Source organism: Herpailurus yagouaroundi, unplaced genomic scaffold (genome assembly GCF_014898765.1).
Source record: "Herpailurus yagouaroundi ecotype Mexico unplaced genomic scaffold, PumYag 222, whole genome shotgun sequence".
NCBI classification, from domain to species: Eukaryota; Metazoa; Chordata; class Mammalia; order Carnivora; family Felidae; genus Herpailurus; species Herpailurus yagouaroundi.
In genome coordinates this window covers 19,751,375-19,767,044 of record NW_024412453.1, presented here as the reverse complement: position 1 = coordinate 19,767,044, position 15,670 = coordinate 19,751,375, and the positions used below count along the sequence as shown (strand labels likewise).

Sequence of the window (15,670 nt, the reverse complement as noted above, 5' to 3'; positions counted from 1 at the left end):
ATCTGCCTGGGGAGAACCCTACCTGCCCAGGAAGGACCATACGTTCCCGGGGAGAACCCTACCTGCCCGGGGAGGGCGACACCTGCCCGGGGAGAACCCTACCTGCCCAGGGAGGGCCATACCTGCCCCAGAGCATGCTGCAGCAGTGTCGGGTGCCCAACAAACCGCACGTTATCAATCTTCAGTTCAAATTTTTGGCCACACATTTCAGACTTGGTTGCCAAAATTGTTGCCAGAATGACATCCGAAAACCTTAAAATTATAAAAGGGTAGAGTGGAAATAAGTAAACAAAGCGTCACAGCACCACACCCACCTGCCCTCAGAGAGGAAAGGTCTCAGGACATGGCAGCTCCGTGCGTGGAGTGGTCAAGCCCCACTGCTGACTTGGGAGATTTCTATCAGTTTCCCTTTTGAAGCAATCCCCAAGATCAGGGACATAAAATCACCAGAATTACAAGGTAAAAGGCATGAGAAGCATAGGCTGAAGGCACATGCTGTCATTTCTCGGCATGCTCTATGAAACTCAGGACAGAAACGAGCTGCAGTTTGCTTTTAAAGGGAGGACGACAGCTGGAGCTGGCACTGCCCGGAGAGGCCACTCACTGAGGCTCACAGACGTATTGGGGGGTTCCCCCCACTGGCCCAGGTGTGCCAGGCTGCACCTCCCATCCCCAGGTGTGTGAAGGGCGAGGGGACAACACTAACTACAGTGTGTTAATTACCTTCCTCGCAGCACGGCTGTCTGGCTGTTCCCTCATCTGAGTTCTTACTAGGGATGAAACTTCTAAGATATGCAAAATATGCAGAACCAACGACATGATAGAAATGTGGGGGCACACGGGACCGAATGCCATGGAAAAGGAGGAAGGGCTGCAGCGCGACAGCAGCTCTGGATACAATCTCTGTAAAACTGCAGAGCTCACTCCTTTCCAAGATGCATCTGCACCCTTGCGTCTCCCCACCAGCGGCCCTGTTCCTTCCTGCCCAAAGCGGTCCAGATAAGGGAAAGGCACCACAGGGAGGAGACTGCGGGGGGGTGCAGTGTCGAGTCTTATCTCAGAGCCCAGGCTCCAGGGGCCTGCACTCGAGAAACAGGGATGAACCATATATGATCTGGAGCCAGAAGGGAGACAAGACTGGTGCTCATTTCTCCGCCTGGAAAAAGCATTTCTAACATCCAGGTCAGAAGGGCACACTGTGTTGGGGAAGGAGGCTCCACCTCCCCCAAGGCCACACTCTACCCCTGGGCAGGGAGACCCCTAAGGTCCCGAAAAGGACAACGAGGACAGACACACCATGTGCATCCTGGACCTTCACTGAGGAGCTACAGTGAATCAGGGACTGCACCAGATGCCTCTCTCCTGGAGGAGCCACAATGGGGGGAAGAGACTAACACCTTAACACTCCAAAGGGGAAGGTCTGCTGTGGACTGCTGCTGCAGTTCAGCCCCGAAAGAGCAGATGACCTTGACATAAAATGATCGAGGAAGGGGGGTCGCTGCTTCGGGCTCCTTACACTCGGCGGGCCTCAATGTCTAACACACTAGAGGCTAACTTGGAACCAGCCTGGAGCAAGAACCTTGTGGTGCTCAACCAGCACGCGGACAAAAGCCAGACAGGCAGCACCTCCGCAGCAGGCAGGCCGGGCCTAGCACTGCCAAGGGGGGCTGGTCACGGTGGCTTCCAGCCTTCCTCCAGGACCAACACGGTCCTCCAGGTATCCACACAAACCAGATGCAGGGGGGCTGGTCAGAACGGGCTGCCTTGCCTCTTGCACAGTCAGGACTGCAGTTGGACCTCCGGACACCGACGTTGTCAGAAACACTCTGGCAAACTTGGAACCCACAGCCCACGCCCTTGGCTGCCCAGCGTGCGTCGCTCCTTCCCAGGAATACCGCTCTCTGGAGTGAATAAACCAGAGACGGCAGATTCCAGAGTATTAGACCAAAGGCATTATTACATGCTTTCTTCAAAACCTCTAAATGGGTCACTCTGCCCTGTAACTCCCATCTGAGGGTTACAGTGACGGTGAGGGAGGGCTTCAGAATGATAAACCCCTAACAAATACTTCTGCTCTCGTAACTGATTCAATGCCAACATTGACACCCTATGTGAACAAACACTACCCCTCCACGGACAGTGATAACGGATAGGAAAACAACTTCCTACCATTCCAGAAGGTTCGCTTTTTCTTGTGATACCCACAATCTCCACTAAAAACCTCTGCTCTGTCACAAAGAGCCATAGACAGGCCTCAGCCCTGGCCTTCAGCCACCAAACCAGGAACCTAAGTTCGGCTGTGAGGGGAGTCCCGAGATTCAGAGGCAAACAGTAGTGGCCCAGTTCACATTTATAAATATCCAAATCCAAAATGTGTCTTTCCAGGAGCCAAATAAAAAGCACTTCCCCCTCTAGATTCAGAAAGGACAGAACAGAGGGAACCAACTGGAGAGCCATGTACTGCTGAAGTTAAAAGCCACACTGCGCTGAGTGGCCCTTCGAGGAGGCCTCTCTAGGGTGGCGAGTGGGAGGGTGTTAAGCTGCTCTGCCTGACTGAGCTAGTCTGGACCACACAAGGATCCACTCACTGCAGCCTAACATTACACATTTATGATTTTAGCAAATGCTTGAGGGGCTTATACTTTCTGTACTGTGTGTGCTGACATAACATGCCCAAAGTCACAGAGTCTGTCATGAGATTTAGGGGAAGGGGACACAACTGACATAAATAGCAAAGTAAAACAAAAACAAGTGACCATACTTGTTTCCAAAAATAAAAGCACTTAACATGAATTAGCCCAGCTGGAAAACAGGGAAAACCTTCTATTTCTGCCAGAATATTCAGGAGCAGGACTTTTTCTCTGCCTTGGCAAAAAAAAAAAAAAAGAGAGAAAAAGAAAAAGGGCCGGGGGGAGGGAGAGGCAGCATAGAAGGGAACTCAACTCTGCCCCCTCCTGTTTTGGGGGGCTCACGGATATCCTATGCATCTCCAACACCCAGGGGGATGCCCCATCAAGGGGACAGAGAGACCCACTTACCCACACCCTCCTGGAGAAGTGCCATATAAACTCCACAGGAACATTTTTGCCTCTAATGGGCACACACAACAGCATCTAAGCCCGAGGACCACATTTAGCACCCAGCCCTTGAGAGAGGCCTCCTGTAACTCCTCTGAGAAATGAAGGGAAGAAGCAACGATCAGAGGTCTCTCTTGGAGGCTGGCTAGGGAGAGGAGGAGCCTGGTCCTGCTTGCCTACCACCTTCATGGGGCCACTGGTGCCTGCCTGGAGGAGGGGAGGTCTACGTGCATGCCTGGTCCCAGAAGTCTCCCTGGTACCAGCCAAACTCGCCCTGGCCTCTCAGGTAATGTGGAACAGCTAAATAACTCCAGGTGGAGAAAGGGCAGGGGCACTCATGGGGGATCAGGCAGTGAGGTCCAAGCCAGAGCCTGTGTGCCTCGTTAGTCATTTTTCAACACTGAGGGCAATCAGTTAAGCACAATTATAAGAAGAGAAGGCAGCAAGAATCAGGACAGAAAGGTGGCGGAGAAGTGTTGGGCTTACCCTGCAACCAATCGCTCATCGGTTGGAGGACATGGCTCGCTGGAATGGGAACAGGACCATCAAGACCAAACAAACACACTGATTTTAAAAATCATGAATAGTTACAAGGCTGTTTTATTAAAACAAGTGTTAAAGTCTAGACTTTAACTGCTTAGGGCATTAACTGCTGAGGGCAAGGCTAAGCAACTTACCGGACAAGAAAAAAGACACAGACACTCGCCAAGTTGAAGACTTACCACAGTTTTCTCACAAAAGCTCAAACTCCCACGTGTAAACAGAGCCTGGGCACAAGTGAGTGTCTGTCTTCAGAAGCAAGAGCAAGGCTGGAAGACCCGGGTCAGAGCCCAACACCACACGTATTCACTTGACACCCATGCACGAGCATTTAATCTTTCTGATGAAACCATCTCGGTAAGATCCAGGGAGATCGCCACAGGGAAAAGCCTTATAAACACTGTAGAATGCAGTGAACATGGCAGCCCCACGTCTTGAGATGCCGTAACTGTCTGCAAAACCAAACTCAGCGTGCCTCTGCACAGCACAGGACGGCAGGCCCTTCGGCAGCAAATCTGTACATGATGGATGAGGCCTCTGTGCTACGAACTTTCGTTTTTCAGAGATATGTTTAAGAGAGTCAAGGTCGTCTGCAGAGGCCTGTGTTCTGGGACATGCTGCTTTCCCAGCACCCTGCAACAGAGAGTAGGCCAGACCCCAGAGTGGAGACAACACTGGAGGCACAAGAGCCTGCCACAGCGCTGTGCCACCCTGCTGGGCCTGCTGCTCCCCACGGCTCTCACTGAGAAACGCCTAAGACCCACACGACAGAAACACACAACCAAGAGCCCCTTTTTTCAACAGCTCCCAAACTTCAGCTCATCAGTTTACCTAGTAAGAAAGGGGTAAGATGTTTTGTGGACTCTCCAAGATCACCCAGCAAGTCAGAATCCCTAGAAGCCCTAGTGCAACTCCTACCACCTTTATCTTCGACGATCAAACAGGTCACAACGAAATCCCTCTAGTTCCATCTGGGGCTTCCAAGTGTCAGCAGTGCTCTATTTCCACCCTGGGCTGTGGAGGTGACAGGCCAGACCCCGCTGGCATGTTTCGTTTTGTTTTTTTTAAGTTCATTTATTTATCTTTGAGAGAGAAAGGAACGTGACCAGGGAATGGGGCAGAGAGAGAGGGAGAGAGAATCCCAAGCAGGCTCCACACGGAGCCCGACGTGGGGCTCGATCCCACAAACTGTGAGATCATGACTTGTGACAAAATCAAGAATCACACACTCAAACTGAGCCACCCGGGTGCCGCCCCCCCCCCCACCTCCCCCCTTCAGTGGCGTATCTTATGAACTTGTGTCTGCACCTCTGAGGGAGGCAGAGCCACCAACAAGTACTCTCCCCAAGGCACAGATGTTCCCATGATACCCAGACCTGGGAAGGGGAGTTAGAGGTGCCCTGCCACCCTCAGCATCTTACAAAGAGGCAAAACTGAGGCTCCTGGTCTAAGAAACATGCCCAAGATCATACCGTAGGATGCAAAATGGGAGTCACACCTGGAACCCGGAACCTGCACTTGTCCCAACACGTTGCCTGCAGGCATGTGCCAGTGTGGACACACCAGTGTAGACTCAGTGACTGGGTCAGGAAAGGGGTGGGGGATGCCCAAGCTTGGGGACAACACTGCTTAACCACATTCCGTACACTGACCTCAACTCTAGGAAAGAGGGGCACCTTTTTTACTTACTTACTTATTTATTTATTTATTTCTGGGGGGGGGGGGGGGAGAGAGAGAAAGCATGAGCAAGGGAGGACAGAGAGAGAGAGAGGGAGGGAGAATCCCAAGCAGGCTCTATACTGCCAGCACCAGAGCCCAATGCGGGACTCGAACCCATAAAACAGAAGACCATGATCTGAGCCAAAATCAAGAGTCGGACGGTTAACCGACTGAGCCGCCAGTCCACCTGCACAAGGGGCTTCCAAGCGTCAGCAGTGCTCTAACACATGTCCAGCTGCACACTAGTAGAAGCAAAGCTGTCGAGAGAGGCCCAGTGGATCCCCGTGTGCACCTGGTGTAGAGGACCCAGCTTGCCTGGCTGAGGTTCTCATCCAGCTGAGGGTGTGAACATGCCAAAAAGCTGGACCCACTGCTTAGAGAAAGGTGGCCAAGGCTGAGGAGGGCAGCAGTGCCATCCGATCCCACCACTCCCTCAAGGCCAACCGAGAATCAAAAGGTTTTACAGTTCCGAGGTCTTCTGGATGATGTCTAAAGTAAAATGATTTCTGGGGCGCCTGGGTGGCTCCGTCGGTTGGGCGTCCGACTTCGGCTCAGGTCGTGATCTCATGGTTTGTGAGTGTGAGCCCCGCGTCGGGCTCTGTGCTGACAGCTCAGAGCCTGGAACCTGCCTCAGAGTCCGTGTCTTCCTCTCTCTCTGCCCCTCCCCTGCTCACGCTCTGTCTCTCTCTCACACACAAAAAAACACAAATTAAAAAAAAAAAAAACATTTTAAAGTAAAATGATTTCTGAGTGTTCTGAAATAAAGTCAACTCTTCTCCAAGCTACCAGCTTCTCCTTCTAGGACGGTGCCCAGAACACTGCACGTTGGGAGGGATCGTGCCTTTGTGACAGACTCCAGGCTTTCTCCAAGACCTCTCTTGATGGTTTTTGCCCTGCCAGTGTCGGGGCTGCATGATGCTATGAAGCATGACCTCCGTGGTCCCTAACTCTCATCCAACAGAAACACTACAACGATTCTAAATCTGAATTTCAAACCTTAAAGATAATGAACAATATCCATTTTATTCTTCTCTTCCTACTGAAGTCTATATAAGTTTTTGTTAACCTGACAATTAATTTTTATATCCTGAAACACATCTTTTTTTTTTTAATTTTTTCTTAACGTTTATTCATTTTTGAGAGACAGGGAGAGAGAGCATGAGCAGGGAAGGGCAGAGGGAGGGAGACACAGAATCTGAAGCAGGCTCCAGGCTCTGAGCTGTCAGCACAGAGCCCAATGCGGGGATTGAACTCACAAACTGTGAGATCATGACCTGAGCTGAAGTCAGACACTCAACTGACTGAGCCACCCAGGCGCCCCTGAAACACATCATCTTAATGATTCACCTTATAAAACCAGCACACGCTTCTAAGCCAGTGCGGTCCAACAGAAGTTTCTACAGTGGTGGAGATACTCTAAATCTGAACCATTCAGTACAGTAGCCATGAGTTGCCTGTGGCCCCGGAGAATTAAAATGCAGCTAGTATAATGGAGGAACTAAGTTTCATTTCATTTCAATTTAAATGATGACTTTAACACAGGGCACCAAAGGTCTACATTCTCACTTCTCTGAGGCCGTGGACGTCTTCCACCACACGCACACATCACACAAGTGGCCTGTTAACATCATTTCAATCTAGCAAAACAATGCTGAGGACCATTCTCCTGGTTTCAGAAGAAAGGCCCCTTCAAGAAGACAATCAAGGAGAACATGGACAAAAGGTACGATGCACCTTAATTGTACTGCTTTGGAAGATGTGTGAGCCACAGCAGGGTTCCCCCAGGTGTCAGAGGCTTTGGCAGGCCAATGGGACAAAAAAAAAGCAGGGTATTAACCAGTATCTCTGAAAACACAGCAGGTGGGGAGTGCTGTCATGTGCTAAAATTACCAAATGAAGTAATTCTTAAGTTTAATCAGAGTATAAGGAACCTGCTCTTCTTTTTTTTTTTTTTAACGTTTATTTTATTTTTGGGACAGAGAGAGACAGAGCATGAACGGGGGAGGGGCAGAGAGAGAGGGAGACACAGAATCGGAAGCAGGCTCCAGGCTCGGAGCCATCAGCCCAGAGCCCGACGCGGGGCTCGAACTCCCGGACCGCGAGATCGTGACCTGAGCCGAAGTCGGACGCCTAACCGACTGAGCCACCCAGGCGCCCCGTGGAACTTGCTCTTCTTACTGAACAAGCTTATCAGAGAATTCTGATAGACCCACAATGCCTCACTCCCTTCCTATGGTTTTTCCCCTTCTGTATGCTACATATGAAAATAATTCCCTAAAAAACATCTTCTTAGTCTTTTATTACAGGCCTCCGAGAGCTAACTCCAGGGCTCAGGGGCTGCCAGCCTCCTAGGAAAGCCACACAGACTGCTCCAACGGCACTTTCTGCTTCAGCAGCCCGAGCCTCAAACCTATGGAGCTTGGAGGGAGAAGGGCAGGCCAGCCCTGCTCTAAATGAATCTATGCTGCAGGCAGAAGACAAAATGCACCCACCCCACGAGAAGGAGCAAAGTGCTTTCTACGCACCTGTAACAAACAAGAGTTTGTTCCAAGTGGCCGACCTCAGAGGACAAGAAGACCACAGCCTTCTACATCACGCAGAACATGGGATGTCCAATAATCCCCCACACCCCCTGCCCTCTCCTGCTGGTCTCTCTTCCAAAGCTTGCTCCCCTCAGAGACAGTCACTGGCCACGCCAGAGGCCCCATATGCCCTCACAAAAAAGGGTAAAAACCACAATTGTGGAACTGCACAACACCATGGCGGATATGGTGTCTTGTCAAGAGGCCTGAGGGAGATAGCGCTAGCTCACTCCATGGCAAAGGCCCAGGAAGGGACCTCAGCTATTCTGCCATGGAACAGTTGAGGCTGAGTCCTTTACTGCAGGCAGGCCCCAGCTGTGTTTAGAGGCACCAAGGGCAGGCAATTTATAACCCTCCTTTAGCTGGTAGTACCATTTACTAAGCCTTAAAATGAATGTAAAGCAGACGTGGTCATTTCTTATGTTTGCCACCCTGACGGCATCTCCCAGGACAAGCAGGGGAGCACACACAGGAAGGACCAGGACCTGCCTTTCGTCCGTGCCCTAAAAGAGCAAGGGTCACATCAGCCCTGGCTCTCAGCCCACATCACCCCATGAGCAGGCTGGGCTGCCCCAAGCACCTACATGTGCCCTCTGGGCACATGTTTGAGAAGTCAAGTCTGAGGACAGCACTGGGGACTGATTTTCTCCATCTTCCTCTCGTGGTAGATAAAGTTCCCTCTAGCCTCATCTGTTTTCCAATCTCCTTGAGCAACCAACCAGTCCACAGCTGGAACATGGAACAAACTACGCAGCAAGGCCGAGACTGGCAACACAATCCCAGTTCTGCACAACCTGAAACCCCCGCAAATGGAATAAAAGGACACCAGGTTTGTCACAGGAGAAAACCTCTGGGTCAACAGGAGGTAGGGCTTTGCCCAGGCCAAGGGGCACGACAGCCCCATCATGGAGTGACTGTAAAGCCCTTACCTGGAATCACCATCCTGGTCGTCGGCATGGTCTCCAGTGTTGTTGACGGCATATCTGCTACGAGGCTTATCTGAGGGCAAAAGGGGGAGAGTGGCTAAGAAAAGAGGATCCATCCACACGCAGGTCTGTGGATACATTAAAAGTAATGGTCTCTAACTACTGGGACCTCATCAAAATAAAAAACTGCACAGCGAAGGAAACAATCAGCAAAACTAAAAGGCAACCGACAGAATGGGAGAAGATATTTGCAAATGGCATATCAGATGATGGGTTAGTATCCAAAATCTATTAAGAACTTATCAAACTCAACACCCAAAAAACAAATAATCCAGTGAAGAAAAGAGCAAAAGACATGAACAGGCACTTCTCCAAAGAAGACATACAGATGGCCAAGTGACACATTAAAAAATGCTCAACATCGCTCATCATCAGGGAAATACAAATCAAAACCACAAAGAGATACCACCTCACACCTGTCAGAATGGCTAACATTAACAACTCAGGCAACAACAGATGTTGGCGAGGATGTGGAGAAAGAGGATCTCTTTTGCACTGCTGGTGGGAATGCAAGCTGGGGCAGCCACTGTGGAAAACAGTATGGAGGTTCCTCAAAAAACTAAAAACAGAACTACCCTACGACCCAGCAACTGCACTGCTAGGCATTTATCCACGGGATACAGGTGTGCTGTTTCAAAGGGACACACGCACCCCCATGTTTATAGCAGCACTATCGACAACAGCCAAAGTATGGAAAGAGCCCAAATGTCCAACGATGGATGAATGGATAAAGAAGATGTGGTATATATATATATATATATATATATACAATGGAATATTACTCGGCAATCAAAAAGAATGAAATCTGGCCATTTGCAACTACGTGGACGGAACTGGAGGGTATTATGCTAAGTGGAATTAGTCAGTCAGAGAAAGACAAAAATCATATGACTTCACTCCTATGAGGACTTTAAGAGACAAAAAAGATGAACATAAGGTAAGGGAGACAAAAATAATAAACAGGGAGGGGGACAAAACAGAAGAGACTCATAAATGTGGAGAACTGAGAGTTACTGGAGGTGTTGAGGGAGGGGGATGGGCTAAATGGGGGAGGGGCACTAAGGAATCTACACTGAAATCACTGTTGCACTAAATGCTAACTAATTTGGATGTAAATTTAAGAAAATAAAATATAAAACAAGTAAAAAAAAAAAAGCGATGGCTTCAAAAACGTGGCATATATACACACAATGGCCATAAAAAGGAATGGAGTTTTGATACATGTTAAAACATGGAAGAACTTGAAAACATTATGCTAAGTAAAAGAAATCAGACACAAAAGGACAAATACTACACTTATATGAAATACCTACAGTGGGCAAAACTCAAGAGAGACAGAAAGTAGTTTAGAGATTACCAGAGGCTGAGGGCAGAGGAAATTGGATTATTGCTAAATGGTTACATATTTCAGTTTGAGGTGAGGAAAATTCTGGAAATACACAGTGGTGACAGGTGCATAATGCAGTGAATTAATCATGGTGAATGAAGCTAATGCCACCAAACTGTAAACTTAAAAATGGTTAAAATGGCAATTTTATAATATGTATATACACTTGTATTTTAATATATCACCCCTTTTGTGTGTGTGTGTTTATTTATTCATTTTGAGAAAGAGAGAGACAGTGTGAGCAGGGGCAGGGACAGAGAATCCCAAGCAGGCTCCATGCTATCAGTGCAGAGCCAACTGTGGGGCTTGATCTCACAAACCCTGAGATCATGACCTGAGCCAAAATCAAGAGTCGGATGCTTAACCAACTGAGCCATCCAGGTGCCCCACATATATATTTTCTACCATAACAAACATTTTTTTTTTCCCAATAGTTACTGTTTCCAAGGAATTATAACATAGGAAATGTTTTTGCTACCACTACATTCAGTTTAAAAAAAAAAAAAAAAAGAATCTCACACACACACACACCCTCTCAGTATACGATGACAACTAGGTTGGAAAAAGCACAGGCTAAAGAAAAAAATTTTTCAATGTCCATATACCAATATCCTTCACATACCTTACCAGAGTAATACAGTTTAAAGAACTTGGGATGAACTTAAGAAGTTCCTTATAGGCAGGGCACCTGGGTGGCTCAATGGGTTAAGCATCTGGCTTTGGCTCAGGTCATGATTTCCTGGTTTGCGAGTTCGAGCCCCGTGTTGGGCTCTGTGATGACCGCTCAGAGCCTGAAGCCTGCTTCGGATTCTGTGTCTCCCTCTCTCTCTGGCCCTCTCCTGCTCACACTCTGTCTGTCTGTCTCTCTCTCTAAAATAAAATAAACATTAAAAAAAATTTTTTTTTTATTATTTGAATGTGGATCTTTAGGGTTTTTTTTTTGCATTTTTTTAATTATTTTTTTTAATATATGAAATTGTCAAATTAGTTTCCATACAACACCCAGAGCTCATCCCAAAAGATGCCCTCTTCAATGCCCATCACCTACCCTCCCCTCCCTCTAAAAAAATTTTTTTTAAGTTCATTACGGGCAAGTGGTCCACGAGGAAATCAGAAATGCTAGCAAGGGAGACAAGAATGAAAGCAAACATGCTATGCTCTTGAGTAGGGGGACTCAACACAAAGATGTCATTTTTTTGCAGTTAGCCCATACATGTGACATGATTCCCACACCACCACCAACGGTCTGGGAGAAGGGCCCAGTATATTCAGTACTCAGGTTCACCGGGAACAGTAAGCAAAAACAGCCAGGATAGTGCTGAAAAAGAGAAGTAACGATAAGCGACTAATCCTATCTGAAAATACAACACAGTGTAAAGTTACGGTCATTCATCAGTGTGGAACCCACATGGCTGGGAAAGATGAAAGGTAAAAAGAGACAGGGAATTCAGTATGCGAGAAAGGCAGCAGAACCAGTCACTGAGAGAAGAGACAATCATGCTGGCTCTTGAAGCAACCACTCTGCAGCCCCATTGTTCCCACATCCTTCCTCACCCATCACAGCACCCTCTTCAGAAGGCTCCGGGAGGTGCACACACAACTCACTCTCGGCAAGTGTGCAGAAGACACCAACTCCTACCAGGAGCGTCCAACTTACGCCAAGAGAAACACATTAAAAAATACGTATATAGGGGCGCCTGGGTGGCGCAGTCGGTTAAGCGTCCGACTTCAGCCGGGTCACGATCTCGCGGTCCGTGAGCTCGAGCCCCGCGTCAGGCTCTGGGCTGATGGCTCGGAGCCTGGAGCCTGTTTCCGATTCTGTGTCTCCCTCTCTCTGCCCCTCCCCTGTTCATGCTCTGTCTCTTTCTGTCCCAAAAATAAATAAAAACGTTGAAAAAGAAAATTAAAAAAAAAAAAAATACGTATATAGTAAACATGAGATAGGAAAACACAAGACAGGTCTTGTTTCTTTCCATTAACCTTGAGGAACAGAACGCCTTTCTACATGTAACAAAACTCAGAAACTCCGAAAGAACAGACTGAAAACCTGACTCCATAAAAGTCAAAATTCTATGCAGCAAGAACCACACAGAAGCAAACTGGCTACGAATGTGTGGCTCTGTCGCAGAAAAAGGCCTATTTTATCCTAAATATTTAAAGAGCTCCTTCAAATCTCTAAGGAAAAAATAAACCCAAGATGGAATTAGGCAAAGGTTATGAGTAAGTCATTCACTAAAAAGGAAATCCAAATGGCTGTGAAGAGAGGAAAACATGCTGTCATGAAGACAAACGCACATGTAAATCACGATCAGACACTTCACCCATCTCACTAACAAAGACAGAAAAATCTGATCTACTGAAGATCAAGATGTTCATTTTTCCCTAGATCCAACCACCCCCCGGGGGGGATTGACCCTATATTCTGAAAAATGATAATGTAGACAGAAAAGACATTCACACTGTTTGTATCAACAGAGGCCTAAATGAAAAAATCACAGTGTGTTCATCCCGTGATTCTGATCATTCTGAACCTAAATCCAAGATGTAAAGTGAACATGAAAACAACATGGCAGAAAAGTGTGCACAGTGTGTTCACTTCTGCTTAGAAAATACAACCTGTAGGAGCACCCGGGTGGCCGAGTCAGTTAAGCATCCATCGCTTGCTTTCGGCTCAGGTCGTGATCTCATGGTTCATGAGATCAAGCCCCACACCAGGCTCCACGCTGACAGTGCAGAGCCTGCTTGGGATTCTCACTCTCCCTCTCTGTCCCTCTCTCTCAAAAATAAAATAATATAAACTTTAAAAAATAAAAAAAAAAAATAATAAAATAAAATGTGTGGGTGCGCCTGGCTGGCTCACTCTGAAGAACATGGGACTCTCGATCTCGGCGTCCTGAGTTCCAGCCCAACATTGGGTTTAGAGATTGCTACAAAAAATAAATAAATAAAACAAAGAAAAGAAAATGTGTGTATATGCTTATATTCACACAGAAGGTTCTGGAAAAATACACAGGAAAATGGTAATAGCAGCTGCCCCTATAAGGGGAAATGAGTGGCTAGGGATCGACGGTGGGAAAGAACTTTCTTTTCATCATCTATACCCCTTTGTACCTTTAAAACTGTGTACCACGTTAACAAATTTAAAAGTAAGGTTAAAACAAAATATAAGTCAGGAACTGCACATTCATGATAGTGAAAAACTGCAAGTAACCTAAATGTCTATTATGTTCTCATGTGCAGCTCTACGAGTGAGGGTGATCTCTTTTTAAACTGGAAAAGTGCTCCAAGGAAGATCGTTTAATGGAAAAAAGACCAACTGCAGAACAATGTATCATGCGGGGGGGAAATCCCCAAGACGAGGCACTGTTTTTCTCTGCATACCTATCGGTACAGGAGGGACAACCGCCAAAATGGCAGGTGGTTATCCCTGCGACAGGGAAGGAGCAGAACTGGGGAAACTTCCGATGACATGTCATTTCGTGTTTGTTCCAAGCTGAATACATTCATACAGTACTTCTACGTATTCTTAAAAGGCTGGAGGTACTGACGAACGTTAGCAATGATGCCTTTGGCATGTTGAACTGAGTGAGTTTTCTCTGCTTTTACTCTTCTGTACTTTGCAAATACTCTAATGAGTAGGCACTGACTACATGATCAGGAAAAGAAAAGGTCAACGACTGCAGTTTCAACGTGCGAGGCGGGGAGGGAAGGGAGCCGCCTCCGGGCGCTGCTCCGATCCTGCCGCCGGGCGCACGCCCGGGAGCGCCAGTCCCTCTGCCGGCGCTCACTTACTTGTCTGGGACGCCGGGTGCTCCTGGCTTCTCTGGAAGGGATACCTGAACAGCAGTTTATTGCCCCTGCTGCCCGAGCTCACCAGAATCACGCTGATGGGGCTGGTGTTGTCGCCCATCCTGCGGTGGGCTCTCGGAGACGGGGTGGGGGCTCCGAGGAGGACAGGCTGGGACCGGGATGGGGGCTGGGGTGGGAGAGGGGCCAGAGGGCCCGGGGCGGAGGTGGGGAGCGGGCTCCGAGGAGGACGGGCCGGGCCCGGGATGGAGGCCGGGGTGGGGGAGGGGCCACAGGGCCCAGGGCAGAGGCGAGGTGGGGGCTCCCAGGAGGACCGGCTGGGACCCGATAAGGGTGCTTGAGGAGGAGGCTCCCAGGACGGGGCTGAGGGGGCTTGAGCAGGACGCGCCCCAGGTCGCAGAAATGCGGGGCGCCGGGAGCTTCCAAACCCACGAACCACCCGGCGCGTCTCCCGAAGCTCGCAAGGCCTCGGTGTCAGGGCCAACGAACAGCTCAAAAGGAGCCTGCGCGCAGATGGGTGCTGAGTGCGCAGGCGCAGGCGACCTTTGCGCAGGCGCGAGGCCTTCTAGGGAAGCAGGGCGCACCCTGCAGGCCGTCTGTTTGTCCAGAGTGCGGACGGGGTCCGCCCACCAGCGTGAAAGGGAAGGTGTGGCTGGGTTGTGCCTTTGGGGTTCAAGCAGGCTGTATCAAAATGTTGCATTCTTTTTATTTTTTAATGTATGTTTGTTTGTTTGTTTATTTAGAGAGAGAGAGAGCACGTGAGGGGGAAAAGGGCAGAGGGAGGCAGAGAGAATTCCCAAGCAGGCTCTACGCTGAGAGTGGCTCCTCTGACCACAGGGAGACCACACCTGAAGTGATAATTAGAGTCGGATGCTCAACGGATTGAGCCACCCAGGCCCCTAAAATGTTGCTTTCTTCACTCTAACACTTGCTTTGGACAGAAAGTTCAGACTTAAGACTTGTAAACTAGTAAAGTCCGAAAGTAAAAAAATCTCTCACAAGGATCATAGACCTAAGTTAAGAGCTAACAGCATAAAACTCTTACCAGAAAACATAGGAGTAAACCCTCTTGTCCTTGGACTAGGCAAGGGTTTCTTAGGTAAGACACCAAATGCACAAGTGGCTAAAGAAAAAATTAATTGGAGTTAGCAAATTAAAAACGTTTATGCCTCAAAGAGCACCACCAAAGAAAGTAAAAAGAGCACCCACAGAATGAGAGAAAATATTTGCAAATCATATAAGGGAATTGTATCCAGAATGTTTAAAAAAAAAAAAAACTTACAACTCAAAATAAAGACAACCAACTGAAAAATGGGCAGAGAGGTGCCCGGCTGGCTCAGCAGGTAGTGTGTGACTTGATCTCCAGAGTCCTGAGTTTGAGACCCATGCTGGGTGTAGATATTACTAAAATTAAATAAACTTAAGAAAAATGGGCAAAGGATGTGAAAGGACATTTATCCAAGGAAGACAGAAAAATGGCCAGTGAATTCATGAAAAGATGCTCAACATCATTACTCATGAGGGAAATGCAAATCAAAACCAAAAACAGGTGCCACTTCACACCCCCGAGGA

The 15,670-nt window shown here is 48.3% G+C and overlaps 1 protein-coding gene across 5 annotated transcripts in view; it reads right to left on the bottom strand.

Moving 5' to 3' along the window:
- Window positions 1–14,595, bottom strand: part of NPRL3 (NPR3 like, GATOR1 complex subunit) — a 46,777-nt gene extending 32,182 nt beyond the window's left edge. For 2 of the 5 annotated variants that reach the window (XR_005785783.1, XM_040459604.1), the window contains exons 1-4: window positions 14,084–14,595; window positions 8,848–8,917; window positions 3,564–3,602; window positions 123–252 (exon numbers count right to left, since the gene is read on the bottom strand). Coding sequence is in view for 4 of the 5 variants with exons in the window: in XM_040459604.1 (XP_040315538.1) it covers window positions 123–252; window positions 3,564–3,602; window positions 8,848–8,917; window positions 14,084–14,201 (357 nt within the window). In the remaining variant the exon portion in view is untranslated. Of the gene's footprint in view, window positions 1–122; window positions 253–3,563; window positions 3,603–8,847; window positions 8,918–13,760; window positions 13,934–14,083 lie in introns of those variants that run through there. The other 3 variants (XM_040459606.1, XM_040459605.1, XM_040459607.1) reach the window with 3 other exon arrangements.
- Between the last annotated feature and the right edge of the window lie 1,075 nt (window positions 14,596–15,670).